Source organism: Musca vetustissima, unplaced genomic scaffold (genome assembly GCF_032173495.1).
Source record: "Musca vetustissima isolate MV318-11 ecotype Yass unplaced genomic scaffold, APGP_CSIRO_Mvet_v1 utg16644, whole genome shotgun sequence".
In the NCBI taxonomy this organism is placed as follows: Eukaryota; Metazoa; Arthropoda; class Insecta; order Diptera; family Muscidae; genus Musca; species Musca vetustissima.
The window spans coordinates 275,309-302,623 of record NW_026883164.1 but is presented as its reverse complement, the minus strand read 5'-3'; the positions used below and the strand labels follow the sequence as shown (position 1 = coordinate 302,623).

Sequence of the window (27,315 nt, the reverse complement as noted above, 5' to 3'; positions counted from 1 at the left end):
ATATTTTTTCTATTTAACTTTAAAAAAGTTCAACAACCATTTTAAGGAAAAAAAACAAATAAAATGTTTATATTTGTTTCCATTGTAAAGCCAAATTAATTAAAAGAAAAACAAAAATAACAAAATTTTTGAAAACTATGTTTCTAGTTATAATTTAGAAAAGTTTATACTCTACATATTTGACGTTAAGCTTCAAATAAAGATATGCTCTGTTTGATTTTAACAGAAGACAACTAAATAATAAAAAAAATATTCAAACATTTTCCCAAACGATTTTTTTTTTAAATTTTGAAATAGAATGGTAAGCTAGATAGAAAAAAAAAACTCAATGTAAAACTTTTGTTTCAAAATGTTTCTTTATTTTATTATAACAATTAATTATTTATTGATATTTCTTGTTTTTTCTTAGTGTCTTTTATTTTGTGTGTATTCTCTTTTATTTTTTTATCAATTTTTATATTTGTGCAGTTTTTATTTTTTTGCTTTGCATTCTTATACAACAATTAATAATATTCTAACTAAAAACTAAGTAGCAATATTAAATGCTAAACAAAATTGTAACTAAATTCATTAAAAAAATAATAAACAGAGAGAGGAGGAAAAAACAAAAAAATTATAACTTAAATAATACTGCACTCTTTTAGGCGGTACGGTTTTTTGTTCTCTATTCAAAAATTTACAAAAAAATCAAAAATAACAAAAACTATTTTTTGAAAAAATATTTAAGGTTTAACAAATTACAACAAAAATTTAATAACACAAAAAAGTATAGTTGTATCAATGGGGGTTTTTTTGTAGGTACATCCTGAGTGCAATGGTTGGTGGGTGGGAGCGTTAGAAATCGGCTGCTGTACAATTGACATAAAAAATATCTGCAAGAAAATAGACAATTTTGAATTTTAAATTAATTGAATAACGCCTAAAAGTATGCCATACATAATATAAATCTATTTTTTATTGTTCCAAATATTTTTAACAATGATTTTCATAGAAAATGATTTTTAAACAAAAAAATATTTCAGTTTCTTTTTTTGACAGATTGTCCAAATTTTTTATATGTGTAGAAAATCTTTAATTAAATTTGTCACAATAATTTCCGATTCCCTTTCTTGATTTGATTTGATTTGTATTTATTGAGACTTCATTCATTTTAATTCATTCATTCATTTAATTAATTTTTTAATTCAATTTTAATTCTAATTCCAAAAAAAGTAATCCGAAATTATTTTCTTTAACAAATTTTCAATCGAATTTGTCCCAAAAAATTCATATGTTCTACGTTTTTTTGTTTTCTGGGAAAAATTGTCCCTTTTCTGATAAAATTATTTTGTCCCAAATATACTAATTTTTTTCCAAAAAATATTTTCTAATGCAATTATTTTGACTAAAATTTCTGATAAAATTATATTGTCCCAAAAAATTTTCAAATTTTAATTCCTATTAAAAAAATCAAAAAAAAATATTTTCTTTAAAAAAATTATCCAATATTTTTTCTAGCAAATAACTCACCTTAGATTAGCATCCTAGCCACAATAATGGCCACCAAAGCAATTGTCGATATGCCAATTATGCTCCACATTTTAAGTTTTCCTGTAAACATTGTACACAACACATCATTTTAATAAAATTTAATTTAAACACATTTTTTCTTAATTAAAAAAAACAAGAACATTAATGAAAAACGTAAAAACAAGTAATGGACTTACATACAATCAAGATGAGATTCCGTTCTTTTTTTGTCCGTTAAGACACATCAACGTGTGGTGAAAATGATGAAATTTTAACGCCCACAACAGCAGGTTCACATACATTAACAAATACAGGTGTGTACGTGGGTGTGTATGATGAATATGGAAGGATCTTTTTTGTCCATCGCCATTTTTTTCTTGCTTATGGGTATTTTTAACAATATACGTGTTTTCTATATATGTGTGTGTTTTCTTTTTTTATTAAATTTAATTGTAATAAGTTTTCGGCGGGTATTTTGTTTTCTTTTTTTAATTTAAAATTGTTTATTTTAATGATTTTTTTGTTTGTTCATGAAATGCTTCTGTGTTTTGTTTTGTATAACAGCAGAGCAGAGCTTGATCTTTTTTCTGTCTGTCAAGAGAGCCCCCAGTTGTTATGAGCTCTGTTTAGTACACACAGAGTGTGGATGTGGGTGGTTGTGTGCTTGCTTTGTTTTGCTTGATTGTTTTGTTTATGTTGAGTGTGAGACAGATGACCAGGCTTTCTTTCCCCATGTGATGAGTGAGAGAGAGAAAGCGCGCGAGTAACGCGATAGTAACGTTTTTGTAATGATGCGAGTCATATGAAGAGATAGGTACACAGCAACATGTTATGTTTTGATGAAATATTTTTTTTTTTTGGCGCGTAACAGGAACAAACACAACTTTGTGGTATAAATTGCTTTTACATCATCATCAATTAATGTAGAGACCCTGAAGGAAATGTGGGGTGTTGTATCGCCTTTGTCTACTATTGTGGCGACATGTCTCCATATTTTCTACAACTTGTCTACATATCATGTAATAAGAAGAAGCATTTGTTATGTTAACAACCAACTGAACATGGTTATGCTTCTTCTTTTTTTCTTTAATTATAAATATGTTGGCGGCAATAGACAGATATTTTATTAAAAACGCGAGTTTAAAGTTATTAATGGTAATAATTAAATTAATTTATTAATTGGTGAAAAAATTTTTGAGCAAAAGAAATTATAAAAAATTTACAAGTGACATATGTGACCTTTTGTCTATATATACAAACTATTGACTTACTACTGACCGTGTCCACATATGCGACGCTGTGTCTATATCTAAAAACTACTGACTTACTACTGACCAAGTCACTAGTTCATTTCCAATGACAAGCACATGTTAAATGTCAATAGTAAAATGCATTGTGTTGGGTATAGTCGGTCAACAGTATTGGTGACGATGTCAATAGTAAGTCAATACTGATTTACTGTAGACATTTCCTACAGGGGAGCCCCCAGTTGGTATGAGCTGCGTTTAGTAAACACAGAGTGTTGATGGCTGGGTGTGGGTGGTTGTGTGTTTGCTTTGTTTTGCTTGATTGTTTTTGTTTTGTTTACGGTGAGTGTGAGACAGATGATCAGGCTTTCTTTCTCTATGTGATGAGAGAGAGAGAGCGCGAGCGAAAGTAACGTTTTTGTAATGATGCGAGTCATATGAGGAGATAGGTACACAGCAACATGTTTTGTTTTGATGATATTTTGTTTTTTGGCGCGAAACAGGAACAAACACAACTTTGTGGTATAAATTGCTTTTACATCATCATCAATTAATGTTGATATATGTAATATAAGAAGATTGTTGTTGTTTTTTTTTGTAGATTTTGTTGTTGTTCTTAAGTGAAGGTGTGGCGAATAATACAAATGTGTTTTATTGTTCTTGATTTTAATGAATACAAGACACAGAGCTGAGCCGATTGAATGTTTTTGTTTCATTTTTTTTGGGGAGATGTTATGTAGAACAAGTTGAGCGCTAGACATAATTTATATCGCAATATATATTTTCTTTAATATATATCTGCAGTTGTATTGGAAATACCTCCATCATTGCCCGGGTTGCTACTAGGCAATGTAATATCACGGCCATATTTATCAAGGAACTCAATGATGACACCATTGGACCAGCCAAAGCCTTTTTGTACATCATATTCACCGCCGCCGCCATGGCCGCCAAAACGTTCGGCATCGTACTGTAAAAACCAATACAAATATTTTATTAATAAAATTCAAAGAAAAAAACCCCACCCGCCCTTCAACCTACCTTCTCAAACATGGCCCTTGTCTCACTGTAGGCCTTAAAATTCGATTTAACCCAACGATGACCCCATTTCGTTGACAATTCCTTCGATTCGGGTGTGCCCAAATTTTCCAAACCCTTTATCAGCAAATATTGCATTGGTGGCCAAACATTAGGGAAATCCCATTGTTCTCCGGTACGATACAGGGTATTTGGTACACCACCAGGATATTTATCCAATTCCAATTTTTCAATATATTTCAAAACCGATTGCGATATTTTCTCTGTATCGCTGAGATTGTAGGACATGGTCCACAAGGGGGCCAAATTTGTGGGTACAAAATAGTTGCGGGGCTTGTTGTTGATCAAATCATAATCCAGCCAGACACCAGCCTCTTCGTTCCAGTGGACAGCCTCAATTGCCTGGAAATGGGAAAAAAATAATAAACAAATAATAAAAAAGTTTGCTGAATATGAGTTTTGTTACGAAATCTTCAATTAAGCCAAGCTGAATTACAGTTCTCATTCCATATCATCAATTCAGCCAAGCTGAATTAAAATTCCGTTAGGAAATCTTTAATTCACCTTAGCTGAACTAGTGATCCGTTTGGAAATTTTCTATTCAGCTTAGCTGAATTTAAATTCCATTAGGAAATCTTCAATTCAGCTTAGCTGAATTTAAATTTCATTAGGAAATCTTCAATTCAGCCTAGCTGAATTAGAGTTCTGATCATAAATTTTCAATTCAGCTTAGCTGAATTTGAGTTGTGATGGAAAATCTTCTATTCAACATTGCTGAATTAAAATTCCGTTAGGAAATCTTCAATTCAGCCTAGCAGAATTAAAATTCCATTAGGAAATCTTCAATTCAGCCTAGCTGAATTAGAGTTCTGATCGTAAATTTTCAATTCAGCTTAGCTGAATTAGTGATCCGTTGGGAAATCATTAAGTCTACATAGCTGAATTACAGTTCGTATGGAAAATTTTCAATTCTGCTTAGCTGAATTACAGTTTCTTTCCAAAAATATTCAATTCCGCTCAGCTAAATGAGAGTTCTGTTGGAAAATTTTCAATTTAGCTTAGCTGAATTACAGATCTCAGCGAAAGTTTTCAATTCAGCTTAGCTGAATTGGAGTTGCGATGGAAAATCTTCAATTTAACATAGCTGAATTGAAGTTCGGTTAAGAAATCTTCAACTAATTCTTAGCTGAATTGGAGTTCTGCAGAAAATTTTCAATTCAGCCTATCTGAATTAGAATTTCTTTGGGAATTCCGATCAAAAGTCTACAATTCAGCTCAGCTGAATTAAAGTTTCGTTATGGATTTGTAAATTTCGTTTAGCTGAATTAAAGTTCCTTCTAAAATGTTTCTTTTCAATATAGCTGAATTAAGGTTTCGCTAGGAGTTCTTCAATTTAGCTTAGCTGAAATAGTATTCCGATAGAAATTTTGCAATTTATCTTAGCTGAACAATAGTTCATAGCAAAAATCTTTAATATAGCTTTGCTGAATTAGAGTTCCGACCAAAAATCGTCAATTCAGCTCAGCTGAATTGGAGTTCCGTTCGGAATTTGTTCATTTAGCAAAGCTGAATTTATGTTTCGTCCGCAATTTTTCATTTCAACATAACTGAATTAGAGTTCCATTATGTATTCTTTAATTTTGCTTAGCTGAATTACAGTTCCGCTAGGAATTCTTCAATTTAGCTTAGCTGAATTGTGGTTCCGCTAGAAATTCTTAGGTTTAGCTTAGATGAATTAGAGTTTTCCTAGGAATTCTTCAATTCAGCTTAGCTGAATTAGAGTTCCGCTAGGAATTCTTCAATTCAGCTTAGCTGAATTATGGTTCCGCTAGAAGTTCTTAGTTTTAGCTTAGCTGAATTGTAGTTCCGCTCCGAATTATTCAATTCAGCATAGCTGAATTAGAGTTCCGCTAAGAATTCTTCGATTTAGCTTAGCTGAATTGTGGTTCCGCTAGAAATTCTTAGGTTTAGGTTAGATGAATTAGAGTTTTCCTTGGAATTATTCAATTCAGCTTAGCTGAATTAGAGTTCCGATATATTTTTCTCAATATATCTATAGGAAGTCTTCAATTCAGCTATGTTTACATAAGTTCCAATGGAAATTCTTAACTGAATTGCAGTTTCCTGAATTGTTTTTAGTACTTACCTCTAAAATCTTAGCTGCCTTATTTTCATATTCCTCAGACTTGGCTGAATTGTCAGCCATCCTATAGAATTCAGCAATAATTTTGGCATTCCAGTGAAGAATTGCATTCAGTTCCACCGGAACAATAGAACGAGTTTTCAAATGTGTCAAATTTCCGGTTTGCTCTCCCTTGTCATTGATAAACCAACGAGAACTAAAGTCCATACCAGATTCGGCGCCAGCCTTCAACTCTGCATAGTGTTCTTCCTTTTCAGCATCGGTTGCAAAGGACTTAGATGTTTCGATATCTTCACGATAGGATTCGGGACGTGGGCCGGGAGATATACCACCATAGGCACACACATTATAACCCTTAGCCTGGACCGTGTGATTGTTCATCCAATATTCAAATTCATGTTCCAATACCTCCAGTGACTGGGTCGCAAATTGGGTGTCATTGGTGAATTCGACATAGGACTTGATCATGGCTGCCAGAAGTGGAGGTTGAGAACGTTGAGCATAGTAGATACGACCACCGTTGGGTATGAAACCAAATCTCCGAACAATCGACATGAAATTCTCCAACATGCCACGGGCCGTATGGGTCATTTGAGAGTAGAGTAGGCCACGAATGATCCAGTACGAATCCCAATAGTAGAATTCAATAAAGCGGCCACCGGGAACAATGACCGGATTATCAACGGGAATTATGGAATAGAAATGGGGATTGACATGGACATCATCGATCATTTTCCGACCCAAATCCTTCCAAATGGCATTCAAATCGACACCCCATTGTTTCAGGTCTGGATCGTTAATGTGATCAATGAAGGCGGGATGTTCGACCCAATCGTCCGGATTCCATGGTACAAATTCTTTACCCAAATCATCAAAGTTAGCCTCTACAAATTCTCGAACATCATCCTGACTGGGGGCGTTATTTTTAGCTGCCATAAATGTTTGGAATTTGGCGATAGTCTCAGCTGGGGAATTCTTGAGTTTCATGTCGACAAAAGTTTTGGAATCGGCAAACAAATGGGCCATCTGTACGGTGTGCAGAAGTTCGCCATTGCAGTAGATTTGACTGGAAAACATAGAAAAATGTTGTAAAAATTAGAAATTTAATGTAAAAATCGTATTAAGCTAAATATTTTGAACTGAAATTGAAATTCAGCTTAGCTGAATTGAAGATTTCATAATGAAACTCTAATTCATCTAAGCTGAATTGAAGATTTCATAATGAAACTCTAATTCATCTAAGCTGAATTGAAGATTTCATAATGAAACTCTAATTCATCTAAGCTGAATTGAAGAATTTTTAGTAGAACTACAATTCAGCTAAGGTTAATTGAAAAATTGCTATCGAAAATGTAATTCAGCTAAACTAAATTGCAGATTTCCTTTCCAAACACTAATTCAGCTTAGCTGAATTGAAGATTTTCCCTCTAAACACTAATTCAGCTCAGCTGAATTGAAGATTTCTTAATGGAAATCTAAATTAACTAAGCTGAATTGAAAATTTTCTGTCGGGACTCTAATTTAGCTATGCTGAATTAAAAATTTTCGGTCAGAACTTTAATCCAGCTAACGGGAATTAAAGATTTTCTATTGAAACTCTAATTCAGCTGGCTGAATTGAAGATTTTCAATCAAAACTCTAATTCAGCTGAGCTAAATTGTAGATTTTCTATCGCAACTCTAATTCAGCTAAGCTGAATTAAAGATTGTCTATAGAAACTCTAATTTAGCTGAGCTGAATTGAAAATTTCCGTTCCGAACACTATTTCAGCTAACCGAAATTGAAGATTTTCTATCGAAACTCTAATCCAGCTAACCGAAATTGAAGATTTTCTATCAAAACTCTAATTCAGCTAGGCTGAATTGAAGATTTTCTAACGAAACTCTAATTCAGCTAACCGGAATTGAAGATTTTCTATCGAAACTCCAATTCAGCTAACCGGAATTGAAGATTTTCTATCGAAACTCCAATCCAGCAAATCGGAATTGAAGATTTTCTATATAAATTCTAATTCAGCTGATCGGAATTGAAGATTTTCTATCGGAACTCTAATTCAGCTAAGCTAAATTGAAAAGTTTCTATCGAAACTATAATTCAGCTAAGCTGAATTGAAAATTTCCTATCGAAACTCTAATTCAGCTAAGCTGAATTGAAGATTTTCTATCGAAACCCTAGTTCAGCTAAGCTGAATGGAAGATTTTCTATCGCAACTCCAATTCAGCTAATCGGAATTTAAGATTTTCTATCGCAAATCTAATTCAGCTAAGCTGAATTAGATTTTTCTTACACAAAACACCTCAACAATGTATCAAACCTGACCTTTACAACATTTGAAATATTGTAACCACTTAATAGTGTTCATATCTCTACAAAATGTCAAATGACACACTTTCGGAGCAGCAAGTAAAAAACAACAAAAACATTCAATGTCAAGGCAATTAGACCTATAACAATGTCTGTGTATGTATGTGTGTGTTTGACATTTCTTAATTTCATGCGTTTTAATACAGTACCGGTATTCATTTGTTATTGTTATGGGGCTAAAGACCCCATAACAGCTAAGCTCTCTTGCTCTCTGCTAATAATTGCTGCTCTATTTATAATTGTTTAATTGAATATTGTTTTCGACGTAAGAAACTGAGTGTGTGTGTGCATGTGTATAAAACGCATGTCGTGTGAGATTGTTAAGCTGTGATTTGCCAGTGAGTCATCCCACCAGATTTGTTTCATCAACATAGCTTTGCTGAATGAGATTTCCGTTGGGAAATCTTGATTTCTCTTTAGCTGAATTGAAGTTCTATTCGAAAATCTTAAATTTCGGTTAGCTGAATACGATTTTCGACCAAAAACCTTCAATTCCGATTGGCTAAGCTGAACTAGATTTCCGATAGCAATTTTTCAATTCAGCTTAGCTGAATACGAATTACGATCGAAAGCCGAAAATTCCGGTTAGCTGAATTAGACTTCCGATGAAAGTTCTTCTATTCCGGTTAATAAAATTAAATGTTTAAAAGAATATCTTCAATTGCGGTTAGCTGAATTATATATATATATATCCGATAGCAATTTCACAATTCTGCTTTGCTGAATTAGAGTTCCGATCGAAATTCATCAATTCCGATTAGCTAAATTACATTTCCAAGAGAATATGGTCAATTTCGGTTAGCTGAATTGGGTTTCCTATAGGAAATCTTTATTTCAGTTTAGCTGAATTGGAATTCCCTTAGGAAAATATCAATTCAGCATAGCTGAATTCTAATTCCTTTAGCAAATCTTCAATTCACCTCAGTTTAACTAGATCTCCACTGGTAATTTTTCAATTCAGCTTAGCTGAATTAGAGTTCCGCTTAGCTGAATACGAATTCCCTAAGGAAATCTTCAATTCAGCTCAGTTAAACTAAATCTCCGATAGAAAATTTTTAATTCAGCTTAGCTGAATATGATTTTCGACCGAAATTCTTCAATTCTGCATAGCTGAATTTGAGTTTTGAACGAAAATCTTTAATTCAGCTTAGCTGAATACGAATTCCCTAAGGAAATCTTCAATTCTGCACAGTTAAATTAAATCTCCGCTGGCAATTTTTCAATTCAGCTTAGCTGAATATGATTTTCGATCGAAATTCTTCAATTTCCGCTTAGCTGAATTTGAATTCCGAACGAATTCAGCTTAGCTGAATATGATTTCCGCTTGAAAATCTTCAAATCCGCTTAGCTGAATTTTTGTTCCGATTGATATTCTTCAATTCCGCTTAGCTAAATAATGTGTTGCGATCGTAAATCTTTAATTCTGCTTAGCTGAATACGAATTCCCTAAGGAAATTCTCAATTCAGCTCAGTTAAACTAAATCTCCGCTGGAATTTTTTCTATTCAGCTTAGGTGAATATGATTTTCGACCGAAATTCTTCAATTCTGCTTAGCTGAATTTGAATATTGAACGTAAATCTTTAATTCCGCTTTGCTGAATACGAATTCCCTGAGGAAATCTTTAATTCTGCACAGTTAAATTAAATCTCCGATAGAAAATTTTCAATTCAGCTTAGCTGAATATGATTTTCGACGAAATTCTTCAATTCCGCTTAGCTGAATTTGTGTTCCGATTGAAATTCTTCAATTCCGCTTAGCTGAATATGATTTCCGCTTGAAATTCTTCAATTCCGCTTAGATGAATAATGTTTTGCGATCGTAAATCTCCAATTCAGCTAAGCTGAATTGTATATCTCATGGTACATTTTCAATTTTTACATTGCTGAATTGTAGTTTATTTTTTTTTTTAGGAAAATTGTAATCACTCTTTTTATTTCGTTTTGTTTTTGATGACATGTCACTTTCTTTTGCGTTTTATTATTATCAATTCTTTTTTTCTTCTTCTTCTTCTTGGTCATGGTGATTCAATGTCAAAATCTGCTTACCATGCTTCAATTTCATTTTGATAATCCCGTTTCTGTATGGAATTATCACTGTAAAAACTGCGTGCATTAATTGTGGTGGGCGTATAACAGATATTCAGCAGGAACAATAACAACGAAAGCCTCAAGGGCCGAAGGAGTTGGCGTCGGGTAATCATTGTAATTTTATTTTTTTTAATTATTTTTTTTGGTTATTCACTTAGATTTAATTTTTGTATTTTTTTAATTTATTTTTTATATTTTTTCTATATTTTTTTTTAACTTAAAAAAAAATATATTTTTTTTTATTTTATTTAATAAAAATTTATTTCAGTCCCCCCTTAAGAAAAACAAAATTGATAAATCCCCGAGAATAAAAATTTAGTATTTTTTGCACGACCGACTGACATCGGCGGTCAGCCGTATAATACTTCTAATTGTAGAAAGATTTGAGACTTTTATATGCAGTCCATATAAATATTTTCGTTTTTGTTGTAAATTGAGGGAGAAAAAAAGTTCACAACGTTGTTGGTTCGCGGCAGAGACGCGAGTAGAAGTATGAATGATCGTGTTTTGACAATTTTGCACGATTACTTCGTTTATAGTAACAGAGTTTTATTTTTTTGTTTTGTCTACTTGTTTTTACACTTGCTGGTTGTCACATTAAACGTCAGTCAGTCAGTTACTCGGGCTATTGTTGTTGTCGCACTAAGTGTTGTGCTAAAATTGTCTCTCCGCTTTAAGTACTTTTTTTGCCGTTGAGGTTTTGTGTGCTGTTGCAAATAGTTGTTGTTGTTGATGTTATTATCTGTGTGATATCAATTGAAATGGGGGCTGTTCAGTTAGAGAGTGTGAGCGAGAGAGAGGGTGGTGAGTGACCACATGGAGTGTTACATATGTCAGTTTTTTTGTCTGTTTGAGGAAGAGTGAGATTTGGATAGGGGGCAAAAACAAAAACAGTAACAGTTTCACACACACAGGCGATTACATGAATTAAAGAAATTGAATGTCAAGCCATGGCATGCCATGCCATGGGGACACCTTTGATTACATATCACCTTGTAAGGAGTTGTAACATAATTTATAAGCTCGGTGGGGTGGGGGAACCCCCTTGGACAAATAACCCAAAATAAAAGAAGTAATTCCCCCAAATAACCAAAAAAAAAATAAAATAAAACACAGCATGTTACAACAGGTAATGTACCCAAGTTATGCGGGTTACAAAATCCGGGTAATTTTTAAAGTGATTTTTTTTTAAATGTTATTAAAAATCAGCTTTGCTATTGATTCAGCAAAAAGGAAATTTGAAAAATTCTCCAATAGACATGTTAAACAGCAAAGCCGAAATGAAAAGATTTAAAAAAAAAAAACAATTCAGCTAAGCTGAATAGAAAATTTCCAACAGTTATGCCAATTCAGCTAAGGAAATTTGAAAATTTTCTAATGGAAAATCAATTCAGCTAAGAAAAATTGAACATTTTCTATTGGAAAATCAATTCAGCTAAGCTGAATAGAAAATTTCCAGCAGATATGCCAATTCAGCTAAGAAAATTTGAAAATTTTCTAATGGAAAATCAATTCAGCTAAGTAAAATTGAAAATTTTCGAATGGAAACTTAATTCAGCTAAGCTGAATAGAAAATTTCCAGCTGATATGCCAATTCAGCTAAGGAAAATACAAAAATCTTCAATTCACCAACTTTAAATTACAGTTCCGATTGAAATTCTTCAACTCGGTTTAGCTGACTTGCAGTTTGGTAATAAAATTTTTAATTTTGCACAGCTGAATTAGATATCCGTTAGGAAATCATCGATTTTGCACAGCTGAATTAGAGTTCCGGTGGAAAATCTTAAATTCAGCTAGGCTAAATTAGAGTTCCCATGGAAAATCTTAAATTCAGCATAGCTGAATTAGAGTTCCGGTGGAAAATCTTAAATTCTTAATTAGGGTTTCAATAGAATATCTACAATTCAACTATGCAGTTTCGTAATAAAATTTTCCATTTTGCACAGCTGAATTAGATCTAAGTTAAGAAATCATTAATTTTGGACAGCTGAATTAGAGTTCCGATGGAAAATGTAAAATTCAGCATAGCTGAATTAGAGTTCCAGTGGAAAATCTTAAATTCAGCATAGCTGAATTAGAGTTCCGATGGAAAATCTTAAATTCAGCTAGGCTAAATTAGAATTTTAATAGAAAATCTTAAATTCAGCATAGTTGAATTAGAATTTCAATAAAAAATCTTCAATTCAGCTATGCTAAATTAGATTTTCGATGGAAAATCTTCAATTCAGCATAGCTGCATTAGGGTTTCAATAGAAAATGTTCAATTCAGCTATGCTAAATTAGATTTCTGATTGAAAGTATTTAACTCGGCTTAGCTGAATTGCAGATTCTTAATGAAATGTTAATTTTTTCTGAGCTGAATTAGAGTTTTATTAAGGCATCTTCAATTCATCATAGCTGAATTAGATTTCCGATGAAAAATCTTTAATTTAGCATACTCAAAGTAAAAAATTTAATGAACAAAATCGAATTCAGCTAAGTAAAATTGAAGATATTCTGCTGAAATATTAATTCAGCTAAGGATAATGGAAATTTTCCTAATGGAAAATCAATTCAGCACAACTTTATCCAAAGAAATTGTAATTCATTTACAATTTAGCTAAGCTGAATGGAAAATTGTCTACCATAACTCATATTCAGCAATGCAGAATTGAAGATTTTCGCTCGGAACTCTAATTTAACTAAGCTGAATTGAAAAATTTCTACCAATATTCATATTCAGCTATGCTGAATTGAAGATTTTATAAGTAAACTCTAATTCAGCTATGTTTAATGAAAGATTTTCTATAGGAATTCTAATTTGTATAAGTTAAATAAAAGACTTCCCTCCACATTTCCAATTTAGCTAAGAAAATTTTAAAAAATCTTCCAATAATCCCAATTTGGCTACTACAAATAAAGCTAAAGTGGATAATGTCCTATTGGAACTTTAATTCAGCAAAGCTAAAATGAAAATTTTCTATTGAAACTCTAATTCAGCCAAGCAGAATTGTAGATTTCCTATTGGAACGCTAATTCAGCTAAGCTAAATTAAAAATTTCTTATTGGAAATCTAATTCAGTTTAGCAGATTTAGAGATTTCCTATTGGAACTCTAATTCAGCTACACAAAATTCAAGATTTCCTATTGGAACCCTAATTCAGCTGGATTAAATTGAATATTTTCTATTTGAATTCTAACTCAGCTAAGCAATATTGAAGATTTCCTATTGGAACTCTAATTCAGCTAGGCTAAATTGAAAATTTTCTATTGGAAATCTAATTCAGCTAAGCTGAATAAGAGATTTCCTATCGTAACTCCAATTCAGCTTAGCTGAATTAGTGATTTTCTATTGGAACACCAATTCAGCTAAGTGGAGTTTATTATTTCTCACAAAAAAAATGTATTCAGCTGTTAGCTGAATTGAAATTTTTTACTAGAACCCATTTAATTATATACAACTTCTAGAATATAAACAAGCCATAATCATCATGTCCTTGTAGTTTTACTGTTCGATAAATATTTAATTTCAACTTCATTTTATTTTATTTTTTGTTTTCAAGAGAACGAATCCAAGTGTCATTACACTTGTCAATACCATGCCCGTTACAAGTATGTCAACATTCATTGATTTGACGTAAAAACTTCAAATCAAAACAATTGTTCAAATACACAAAAGGCATAACAAAAACAACAAAAAAATAACTGTTATTTTGATAACAGTTCAATGTAAATTCATGGTCGAGAAGAAGAAGAAGAAGCAGCAGCACAAGTAGGACAATTCAATTATCATTAAAGGGCTAGGCGATATGTCAACTTACTCTTGGGGAATTTCCGTTAGGCTATAAATAGAAAAAGAAGAAGACAAAAGGGAAATTTGTAATTATTATCCAATTTTCTGATGCAAAGGAAATTCCGTTAAGAATTGTTATTTCCTAGTCGACTGCCAGATGTGATCAATCGTGTACATGTGTGTGTGTGAGAGAGTGTTTGCATGCATGCATAAATATTCAAATCACGGGAATAATTTTGTTTTACTGACTTCCATACAAAAAAGAGAAAAAAAACAAAATAATTTTACAAAACGTGATCTTTTTCAATTTGTTAAAAACAATATTTGTTTTTATTTATTTTATTTTTATTTACTATTTCCCGAAAAACCAGGCATCTGCTACTGGGGAATTTTAAAAATTTCATTATTATTTTTAATTTGAAATGCCTTCAATTTTAATCGTAAAGATCAGTGACTGTGTGTACGGAAATATAATACATATCGATTTTTGTTATTCATAACCTGATGATCACTGATCGATGATGACATTTATTTTAAACTAAAACGATATTTAATTAATTGTATAAATATTTACAACAAATTGATGCTTGAATTACTATTGGGAGGAAAAACAAAGAGAGTGTGGAAGATTGGGAGAGAGTGACAACTGAAAGCAAACATTGAAACTCAGTAATTAAAACGTATTTTTTGTCATATTATTTTCAATATTGTGACAATTAATACAAGCGTGAAAAAAATCGCAGTGTTTATTTATTCGATTATATAGAGGTTAAAATAGCGGATTAAAAAAAACGATAAAAACCAATATACGTCATTTTTTCTAATAGAAAACGTTTTCGATAATTAAAAAATGTAATCGATATTATCGATTCACCATTTAATAATTTTTTATGAAAAATCGATAAATATTTTTTTTTTAAATCATCGGAAAATATTTAAAAAAAAATTCGATAAATAAATTTTTTATACAATCGATATCGATAAACAATATCAATAGAAACGTTTATCGATAACAATTATTACTTTACAAACATCATTCGATAACATTGTTTTCTATAGAAACGTGTTCGATAACAACGTTTTCTATAGATAACATTTTCGATAACATGGTAGAAAAATATTACGATAAAAATATTTTCTCTGCAAAACTAAGTTTGCTATAGAAAAATATTTCGATTAAATTATTTTCTTTGGAAAAGATGTTCGATAACAACGTTTTCTAAAGAAAGAATCTTCGACAACAAAGTTTTCTCAGGGGAACAAATGTACGATAACAACGTTTTCCACAAAAAAAACACGTTTGATAACATAATTTTCTTTAGAAAAATATTTCGATAATATTATTTTCTCTTAAAAACACGTTCGATAACTACAAAACATGTTCGATAACAACGTTTTTCATAGAAAACACGTTCGACAACAACATTTTCTATAGAAAACGTCATCGATAACAACGTTTTCTATAGAAATATATATCGATAACGTTGTTTTCAGTAGAAAACATATTCGACAAAAATGTTTTTCATAGAAAAATATACCGATAAAAATATTTTCTCTGCAAAACATGTTCGATAACAATGTTTTCCACAGAAAACATGTTCGATAACAACATTTTCTATAGCAAACATCATCGATAACAACATTTTCTATAGAAATATATATCGATAACACTGTTATCTGTAGAAAATATGGTCGATAAAAATGTTTTCCATAGAAAACATGTTCGATAACAACATTTTCTCTAGAACATTTCTTCGACAACAATAATTTCTTTAGAAAAATATTTCATTAACATTGTTTTCACTTGAAAACATGTCCGATAATAATATTTTCTAGGGGAAACTTCTTCGATAACAAGGTTTTCTATAGAAATATATATATCGATAACATTGTTTTCTATAGAAAACATTATCGATAACATTGTTCTCTAGAAAACATCTTCGATAACAACGTTTTCAATAGGAAAAATATTTCGATAACATTATTTTCTCAGCAAAACACTTTCGATAACAACGTTTTCCACCGAAGACATGTTCGATGACAACATTTTCTATAGAAAAATATTTCGATAATATAGTTTTCTTTTTGAAAACGTGTTCGAAAACAACGTTTTTCACAGAAAAAATCCTCGATAACAATGTTTTGTATAGAAAACATCTTCGATAACAAAGTTTTCTATAGAAATATATTTCGATAACATTGTTTTTTGTAGAAAACTTGGTCGATAACAAGGTTTTCCATAGAAAACACGTTCGATAACAACGTTTTCCACAGAAAACACCTTCGATAACAACATTTTCTATAGAAAAATATTTCGATAATATAGTTTTCTCTGGGAAAACGGGTTCGATAACAAGGTTTTTCACAGAAAACACGTTCGATAGCAACATATTGTATAGAAAACTTCTTCGATAACAATGTTTTGTATAGAAAACTTCTTCGATAACAACGTTTTCTATAGAAATATATATCGATAACATTGTTTTCTGTAGAAAAATATTTCGATAACATTGTTTTCTGTAGAAAAATATTTCGATAACATTGTTTTCTTTGCATTTTTTCTACAGAAATCATCGTCGATAACAATGTTTTCTATAAACATTTTGTTTCTAGGTTTATTTCTAATGTTTTGTAAATAAAAAATTTCGATAATACTTTTTAAAGAAAATTTGCAAAAACAATCTTTGTTTTCAGAAAAAATATTCGATAATTATTATAGAATATTCTGATAACAAGTTTTTTTTATAGATAATTAGTTAGAAAACATTTTTGTCTCCAGAAAATATAACCGATAACTATAATTTTTTTTAGAAAATTATTTCGAAAACCAATATTTTTATAAACATTTTTCGATAACAAGCCTTTTTACAGAAAACCAAAACCTTTTATAACTATTTTCTTTAAAAGTAATTTTAAATAACTCCCTTTTTTATTGTAAAATTTCACAACTCACGATTTTTTGTAATAATAAAAAAATTACAACAAAAAATTGCACGAACTATTAACATGTTCTTTTTTTTCAAAGTATTTTTTTGTAGAATTCGTTTTTAACACCTGTAATAAGTAATAATAAGAAACGGTATCTGTTGTAAATATCATGTATATATATATATATATATATACTGACATTATTTGCTATTCACACGTTTAACTAATGCACATTTTAAGACGAGCCTTTTGTCTGGTCTGCTGCTGCTGCAGCTTGACTTTAATAAAAGTTAATAATACCTACTTGAATACACTAGTCAGAGTATGTAATTGAGAATGTTTTGTATATAGATAGAGAATGTATGTTTATTTTTAGTCAGTCGTTAAATAGAGAACAAAAAAACTTGCATAATCTTGTAGTTATTGTTGCCATTGTGTTATATTGAAAGTCGTTGTCAATTTTGTTATATTAGGAAGGAAATTAACACAAACATCATATTTCAATTATTTTATTTTTTTTTATAAATTATGCATTGTAAAAGTACATATATTTGTTTTTAATAAAAATAATTTCATTTCATTTTTTTCTCACACATATCATTCCACCCCAATATGACATGATCTTTTATGAACACTTATGTCTGACACCATAAATTAATTCTATTCAAATCAATGGTCCAACAATGGAACACCATCTACTGGTCGATCATGCACACACACACATGCGCAAAGAATTTATTTATAATTTTTTATTTCGTTTATTATATTTTTTGTTGCAAATTTTAAGTCACGTTTGCCTCAATAAATGCATGCATTTGTTTATGTTGACAGAGCCACTTGCAACGGCGTTAACGGCGACGTTGGCGCCATTTGCTGTCATTAATTAAATGAGATCGTATTTCACTGTTATACCAATTGTGTGTGTGCGAGAGAGAGGGAGAGAGAGACGTAGTAACGGGGAAAGTAAAATGAAAGAAATGGGATTGTGAGAGCGAACCTGGTTCAGTTATAATTGGGGGGTGTGTGAGAAAAAGAGAGAGAGAGTGAGTAGAGCAGGCTTGGGCAGAGAATCACAAAATTGCATTGCGTTGTCGATGTGTGTGTGTGTGTCAATGGGTTTTCAGTTGTTTCAATTGCATGGGCATGAGAGTATGCCGTTATTTACTTTCGCGAGAGAGCACGCGTGCAGGGTTTTGCCTGATGTGGGAGTAGAGTGTGTTTGTGTGAATTTCTGCTATATTATGATGAAAGGGAATAAAAACAATAAATAAAAACACTGAGTAATTGGGGATTTACCACCAAAACAAATGAAAAAAAGAAGAGGGCCTGACTAATTCACGTGTCTATATTTTATATGGAAATAAATAAATTTTAAATAAAATTTCAAAGAAAAAACACACGCCATTAAATTACAACTTATAAAATGTATAAATCAAGGTCATATCAAAGTAATAACAACAATAAAGAAAGGCAAAAAAACCAAATGAACAAGAGAGAGATTAAAATCGCAAACTTGTCACCACATATAAATAAATAATTGATACAACTCTAAATTACCGACACTTTTGTTAGATTGTTATCTGTCATTATTAATTGGCGTATGGTGTTATTATCAAATCGTATCAGTTTTATAATATTTAATGATTGTAAAGTGCTTTTACCACACACACAAATATATAACTTAAAAAATTACATATAAAAGTTAATATGTAAATAAGAAAAGTAATCCAAAATTGACGTCAGAGATGTTCAAAAAGAAAAAAAAATGTTCATTACCACAAAGTGGACGACAAACAAATCTGGCGAGTACTTAATGGCGTATTCGTAATACAACACAAGTGGACAATTGGTATGGTGGACATAAAATTGCGAATACGCTCCATGGGCATTTATATGAGATAATACAGGCATGACATTAGATGTTGATTGTCGAGATAAATAATGAAATGAAGCCATAAGATCTTATCACGTTATATCTTTTAGGTTATGTCAATATTTTTTTTATTACTCAATTGAATTTATTATTGAGTTATATATGTTTTACAACAATACTATCTAATTTTGCCTATTTAAAAAATAATAATAAACAAAATACGCCCATAATTTTTTATGATTTTAAAAATGAAAAAAATATTTTTGTAGAGATTTTTCTATGAAAATTATTTACCAAATTTTTTAATGATAAATAGTTATTAATGCTAGTATTGAATAATTAAATAATTAAACGATAACATATTTTCTTATATGAAATTATTGTTATTCTTAAATAAAAATTTAACAGATTATAATTTTTCTCAAAGAATTCCTCAGCGATAGAGGTTTTTATATAGAAAGGTAAATCGATAATTTTTTATTATCAATGGTCTTGTTCCCGTACTGCAAAAATCTACTAAATTTTACTATTTTTTCCGATATCATAAAGGAAAAATTGTTATCGAAGTAAAAAAATTTACATTCTTGCAGGTTCTGGAACACACCAAAAATGTCTCAATAAATTTTTTTTATAAAAAAATTTACAAATATTGTATAGAAATATTCACATAAGAAATAAGAAACAAAGTATATCTATAAACGATAATTTTTTTTTCCAAAAACGTTCTTCGATGAAAGGCCATACAATGACAAAAATTGTGCCCAATAAAAAGTTTTACTATAGAAAAATTTATTGATAAGTTTTTTTATAGAAAAGATTTCGTTTTCTATTGAAAAATTATTCGATAACAATGTTTTCTATAGAAAAATTGTTCGATAACAGTGTTATTTATTGCAAAATTGTTGGTTAAAAATGTTATCCAAAGAAAAAGTGTTCAATAACAGTATTTTCTATAGAAAAAATTTCGATAACAAATTTTTCTATAAAAAATTGTTCGATAACAACGCCTTCTACAGAATTTTTCATTGTCATTGAAAAAAATTGTTCGATAACTACATTTTCTTTATAAAAATTGTTCGATAACAATGTTATCTATAGTATTCTTGTTCGATAACAATATTTTCTATTGAACATTTTTCAGATAACAATATTTCCTACCGGAAAGTTTTCCGATAACAAAATTTTCAGGAGAAAATACTTCCGATAGCAACATTTTCTATACAAATGTCATTCGATAACCATAAAAATTAGTCGATAACTTCGTTTTTTATATAAAATTAGTCCGATAACAAACTTTAACACAATATTTTGTGTAGAAAAGAAATCCGATAACAATATTTTTAAGGGAAAACATATCCGATAACTGCATTTTCATGAGAAAATATATCCGATAACAACATTTTCAGAGAAAACAATGTCCGATAATAATTTTCAAGTTAAAATATGTCCGATAACAGCATTTTCATGGGAAAATATATCCGTTAACTACATTTTCAGGTCAAAATATTCTCGATATCAGAATTCTCAGATAAAAATAGGTTCGGTAACAACATCTTAATGAGAAAATATATCCGATAACAACTTTTTTTAAGGATCAGTAGTGTTTTGATAACAACATTTTGTAAACAAAAGTCATTCGATAAAATTTGTTTATTATTGTAAAGTTGTCTGATAACAACATATTCTATAGAAAAAATTGTCGATAACTTCGTTTTCTATATAAAATTAATCCGATAACAAACTTTACCACAATGTTTTCTATAGAAAAGAAATCCGATAACAATATTTTTAGGGGAAAACATGCCCGATAACTGCATTTTCATGAGAAAATATACCCGATAACAATATTTTCAGTTAAAAATATGTTCGACAACAGCATTTTCATGAGAAAATATATTCGATAACAACATTTTTTGAGGATTAGTGTTTCGATAACAACATTTTCTAAACAAAATTCTATCGATAACAATATTTTATTATTGAAATTTTTTTCGATAACAACATATACTATAGAAAATGTTGTCGATAACATCGTTTTCTATAAAAAAAATTATCCCATAACAAACTTTTCGACATAAACGATTTCCGATAACATTTTTGGTAGAAAAGTTGTGCGATGTCAACATTTTCTATTGAAATTTTCTCGATAACAACATATACTATAGAAAAAGTTGTCGATAACATCATTTTCTATATAAAATTAGACCGATAACAAACTTTTCGACATTAAAGGTGTCCGATAATAACATTTTCGGTATAAAAGTCTGCCGATAACAACATTTTCGGTGGAAAAGTCTGCCGATAACAACATTTTCGATAGAAAAGTTATTCGATAACAACATTTTCTTTTGAAAAGTCGGTTGATAACTACGTAATCTATTGAAAAGTCGTTCGATAATTACTCTCTTTGTAGTAACAATTTCCGATAATAAACTTTTCTACATAAAATATGTTCGATAACAGCATTATGCATATCTTTATTTAAAAAAAAAATAAATCGATAACATTAAATTTCTTAAATTTTTTTCTCTTTCGATATATTTCAATTTCCATGGATAGCAATTCCCGATAACAGCATTTTCTACCAAAAGGTGACCAATATTTGTCTTTTTTTATAGAAAATTTACCTCATTATTTCCTTCTGCTGTAGAAAGGTGGTTCGATAACAATCTGTTTTTAAGAAAATATATTCGATAACTAACCGTTTAGAAAAAAAAATTTTCGTTCTAAAAATGTCATAAAAAATAGTTTATATTTTTTTACAGAAAACCCGTCCGATAACAAATGTTTTACATAGAGAAAATGTGTGAAAAATTTGACAACAATTTTAGCCTTTTAAAATAAATTAAAATACATTCCTTTACAGAAATATTAATCGCTAATAAATAAGTGTGGTTTCCAGAAAATTTTCATTGATAACAAGGGTATTTTTTTTAATAAAGAAACACCAATATTTATAAAACATATTTATCGATAAAAAAATTATTATCTAAAGAATTTTCTATTTATTTGGTATTGATTTCCCATTTTTGATGATTATTGGTCTGTTCCCGTACTGCAAGAATCTATTTTTTTTCAACCATAACACTTTTTTTCCTTTATGATATCGGAAAAAATAGTAAAAACTCGTAGATTCTTGCAGTTCAACACTGTCATAAGGAATATACATTTGATTTATTATAAACAGTTAGTTTTCATCTCCCCCTCTCTCTCACACACTCTCTCGCTTCCTCTGAGAGGTCTACAACAGTTATATCTACTGCATATAGTAAACAAGTGACATTCTAATTAAAGGTAGAGAGAGAGAGATAACGGAGATATCTCGTAAGTGAGAGATAATCATCAAAAATGGCTGACCAAAAGAGAAAAGAAGAGAATATGCGTTTACCTATCACTATTTTGTGCATTAGTGCCTTATGACAATTATTTGAGTGTCATCTCTTTTTTTCTCTTACTTAGAATTTCTCTTTTTTGAATGTTAATTAAAAAGAGATCACATCCAAATGAACAGTTAAGCAAGGAGACGACTTCATTGAAATTGAATTGATTTCCTTGTTAAAAAAAGACAAATTATCAGATAAACTGCAAGTCAAAGCAAGAAATGATAATAAATTTCACGATCCTGATTTATTAAAGAATTGAAAAACAAAATCAAATATGGCTAGCAATCGTTCGGTATTTTTAAAATAAATTATTTGCAAGTGCAAAAGTGACAACCTCAACTCTGAGAAAAAAATATTTGAATTATTTATTATCCGTTTTATTTTTTTGTTTATTTATAACACTTTGAAGGAAAAAAATGTTTGGAATTTTGTTTCAATCTTCTTTTTGAGATAATTTTTAATTTGTTGCCGTTCGCCGCGTCGTTTTGGTTCACATAACAAATTTTAATTATATTTTTTTTTTGTTTTGTTATTTTGCTTTGTTGTGATTTAATTGCATTTTGAACAGCAAAAAAAAAAAATAATAATTAATGAAAATTCACAAGCCATAACATGGGCGCTATCGATGTAAGTGTGAATGTTTAAAAAAATATAAAACACAAACTAATGTCTGTCGATTATTTGTTGATATTTTTATTTATTATTTTTTTATTTTTTGCTTTATTGCATTTCATTTATAAATTATTTATACCACACTTTTAGTTTTTGTTGTTGTTTAACGTTTTGCAATGTTATTTTATTATTTTTTTTTTGTTTCGTATCGTTGTGGCCGGCCGTTCCTCACGGTCTGAAGTCAAGCGTCCAACTAACGCGCCGATTGTATGCCTTGATATGAAAAACCGCCAACTAACCAGAGGCCGTTTCTTAATTCTTTGTTGACGGTTTTTTTTTGCATTTGTCTTAATAATCAGTTATTGTTAAAACAATTGCTCGATTGCAAATTCAAAAAAAAAAAAAAAGCAAAAGAACAAATGAAAAAAAATGGTCAGATTTACTTAAGCGATACCATCACCAGCCTTAGTTTTTTTTTTGGTGTCGATTTTTTTTTTGCAAATTGTTTCCAAAAAACCAATCTTAACCTTGCCACAATTGGAGGTTCTTTTTTTTTGGTCCCCCCTCGAACTATAAATAAAACAAGAACTAACCGTAAATGGCAAATTTAATTGAAGCCAAGCGATCTGCAAGAACAGACAAAATTCGTTCTTTGACACTTGGCGGCAAAATAGAATTGCAAAAAACAAAAATATTCTGTTTTCATGTCTAAAATTCAAGAGAAGAAATATTTTCCTTTCAAAATCAATTTATTTTATATCGATATAAGAAATATTTCAAAAGTTATGGCCACCGAAAAAAAGATTCCCGAAAAATTGCAATCATTTCAAAAATGGTTACTTTTAAACATCCGCCGATAACTTCCATTTTTCTTAAGCTATAATACAAATATTTATACATTAATTTCAAGAAAAGATGTTCCGCTTTTAAAATCAAGTTATTTCATGAAGATATATCGCTTAGTTAAAAAGTTATGGCCTCTGGAAAATGGTGACACAGAAATTACCAATCTTTGGTTTTTTTGGGTAACCGTGTTTCTTTGGCGGTTATTCAAGTATTCGATTACCCATGTCTTTGAAACTTATATCAGTTCATATATAGACATCTATCTTCTAAAATCAACAAGTTTCATGAAGATATACCGCTTAGTTAAAAAGTTATGGCCTCTGGAAAACGATGTCACAAAAATGTACAACCTTTGGAAAAATTGGGTAATTGGGTTATTTTGGCCATAACTTTGGTATTTATGCAAATATGTCATTGTAACTTCACAAAGTTCTTACTCAGACTTCATTCTTTCAAAAACCGGGTATTTCATGATAATATACCGATTACTTACAAAGTTATGGTCACTAGAAGATGATTACGCAAAATCTCCCACACAATGGCAAATTTGGGTAATTGTGTTTCTTTAGCGGTTACTCAAATACTCGATTACCCATACCTTTAAAACTTTTATCAGTTCATATATAGACATCTATCTTTCAAAATTAAGTTATTTCATGAAGATATACCGCTTAGTTAAAAAGTTATGGCCTCTGGAAAACGATGTCACAAAAATTATCAACCTTAGGAAAAATTGGGTAATTGGGTTATTTTGGACATAACTCTGGTATATGACCAGTTATAACATTCTAACTTCACAAAGTTCTTACTCAGACTTCATTCTTTCAAAAACCGGTTATTTCATGATAATATACCGATTACTTACAAAGTTATGGTCACTAGAAAATGATGACACAAAAATTGCCAACATTTGGAAAATTTGGTTAATTATGTTTCTTTAGCGGTTACTCAAGTATTCGATTAGCAATACTTTTGAAACTATTGTCAGCACGTGTAGAGCTATCTACTTTTCAAAAACCGCTTATTTTATGATAATATACCAATTACTTACAATGTTATGGTCACTAGAAGATGATTACGCAAAATCTCCGACATAATGGTAAATTCGGGTAATTGTATATCTATGGCGGTTACTCAAATACTCGATTACCTATGCTTTTGAAACTTATGTCAGCTTATATAAAGATATTTATCTTCCAAAATCAAGTTATTTCATGAAGATATATCGCTTAGTTAAAAAGTTATGGCCTCTAGAATACGAGGACACAAAAATTACCAACCTTTGGAATTTTTGGGTAATTGTGTTTCTTTAGCGGTTACTCAAATATTCGATTACCAATGATTATGAAACTTATGTCAGTTTATATATAAATATACATCTTTCAAAATCAACAAGTTTCATGAAGATATACCGCTTAGTTAAAAAGTTATGGCCTCTGGAAAACGATGTCACAAAAATTTACAACCTTCGGAAAAATTGGGTAATTGGGTTATTTTGGCCATAACTCTGGTATATGACCAGTTATGGCTTTCTAACTGCACAAAGTTTTTACTCAGACTTCATTCTTTCAAAAACCGGTTATTTCATGATAATATACCGATTACTTACAAAGTTATGGTCACTAGAAAATGATGACACAAAAATTGCCAACATTTGGAAAATTTGGTTAATTATGTTTCTTTAGCGGTTACTCAAGTATTCGATTAGCAATACTTTTGAAACTTTTGTAAGCACTTGTAGAGCTTTCCAACTTTAAAAAACCGGCTATTTCTTGATAATATACCAATTACTTACAATGTTATGGTCACTAGAAGATGATTACGCAAAATCTCCCACATGACGGCAAATTCGGGTAATTGTGTATCTTTGGCGGTTACTCAGATAATCGATTACCTATACTTTTGAAACTTATGTCAGCTTATATAAAGATATTTATCTTCCAAAATCAAGTTATTTGATGCAGATATATTGCTTAGTTAAAAAGTTATGGTCACTAGAAAACGATGACACAAAAATTAACAACCTTAGGAAAAAATGGGTAAGAGGATTCTATTGACCATAACTCTGGTATTTGTTCAGCTATGTCATTGTAACTGTACAAAGTTTTGACTCAGACTTCATTCTTTCAAAAACCGGTTATTTCATGATTATATACCGATTACTTACAAAGTTATGGTCCCCAGAAAATGGTAACACACAAATTGCCAACCTTTGGAAAATTCGGGTTATTGTATTTCTCTAGCGGTTATTCAAGTATTCAATTACCAATATTTTCGAAATTTTTGTCAGCTCTTGTAGAGCTATCTATCTTTCAAAAACAATTTATTTCATGAAGATATACCGATTACTCACAAAGTTATGGTAACACGAAGGAAGTGACGCAAAATCTGTGAAACAATGGCAAATGGCAGTTATTCGATTACCTATTATTTTGAAATTTATGTCAGCTCTAATATAGATATCTACCTTTCAATATCAATTTATTTTGTGAAAATATACCGCTGACTTAAAAAGTTATCGTCGCTAGATAATGATGTCACAAAAATTAAGAAACTTAGGAAAAATTTGGTAATTGGGTTATTTTGGCTACAATTCTGGTATTTTTCAAGCTATGGTATTGTAACCTTACAAAGTTCTTACCCAGGCTACAGTCTTTCAAAACACGATTATTTCACGATAATATACCGATTACTTAAAAAGTTATGGTCCCCAGAAAACGGCGACACAAAATTATTAACCTTAGGAAAATTTAGGTAATTGTGCTTCTTTGGCGGTTACTCAGTTATTCGATTACCAATGTTTTTCAAACTTATGTCAATTCATATTTAGATATCTACCGTTCAAAATCAACTTATTCTGTGAAGATATTCCAATTAGTTACAAAATTATAATAATCAGAATTAGCTGACGCAAACAATTTTCAATTTCAAATTTCAATTTTTTTTAATAAATAGAAAATTCCTCACACACTATTAAACCAAAAAAAAAATTGTTTTAATTTTTTTTTATAATCATAAAAAAAATAATTTATTGTTTTAATTAATGTTTTATAAATTATTTTATTTCTTATATTTGTATGTAAAGATTTATTTATTTTTTTCTATTTTTTTATTATTCTTCTTTTTTAATTTTTTTTAATTTATCTTGTTTTATTCTAATTTATCTTTAATTCTATTGTTTTTTCTTATAATGATAAGATGAAGTTATTTATTATTAGTTTTCAATTAGTTCTTAATAATCGACTATAATAAATGCGATTAAATGCGGTTATTCAATAATCAGTACTTGCACGCATAACGCACTCATACCATATTCCAATTGGATTCTCTCTCCCGTACTTTTCTACTTCCACAATATGTCATCGTGGCTTTTAATTTCTTTATGATAGCAAAGGAGAGGGTGGCGGGAGAGTGTATTAAACAGAATAATATTTTTCTAATATTTTTTATTTATCATTTTCAACTTTTTTATTTTTTTTTAATTTAATTTATTTTTTTATTTATTATTATTT

General features: G+C 30.0%; 2 protein-coding genes across 2 annotated transcripts in view; both read right to left on the bottom strand.

Moving 5' to 3' along the window:
* Window positions 1-27,315, bottom strand: part of LOC133329960 (dynein light chain roadblock-type 2) — a 189,260-nt gene that overhangs the window by 73,755 nt on the left and 88,190 nt on the right. The gene's annotated exons all lie outside the window — the stretch shown is intronic.
* Window positions 1,511-10,481, bottom strand: LOC133329934 (trehalase). Its single transcript, XM_061538390.1, has 5 exons — window positions 10,348-10,481; window positions 5,941-7,003; window positions 3,798-4,196; window positions 3,576-3,726; window positions 1,511-1,590 (listed from the first exon to the last, which is right to left on the bottom strand). The coding sequence occupies exons 2-5, from the start codon at window positions 6,961-6,963 to the stop codon at window positions 1,511-1,513; spliced, it is 1,653 nt and encodes a 550-aa protein (XP_061394374.1). The 5' UTR covers window positions 6,964-7,003; window positions 10,348-10,481.

What these genes read in the sequence shown, in the direction of transcription:
- LOC133329934 (XM_061538390.1), bottom strand. Translation starts at nt 6,963, where the DNA reads ATGGCCCATTTGTTTGCCGATTCCAAAACTTTTGTCGACATGAAACTC. An exon ending in CAAGGGCCATGTTTGAGAAG is followed by an intron (nt 3,727 to 3,797) that starts GTAGGTTGAAGG and finishes TGGTTTTTACAG; the next exon opens with TACGATGCCGAACGTTTTGG. An exon ending in CAACCCGGGCAATGATGGAG is followed by an intron (nt 1,591 to 3,575) that starts GTATTTCCAATA and finishes CAATGTTTACAG; the next exon opens with GAAAACTTAAAATGTGGAGC.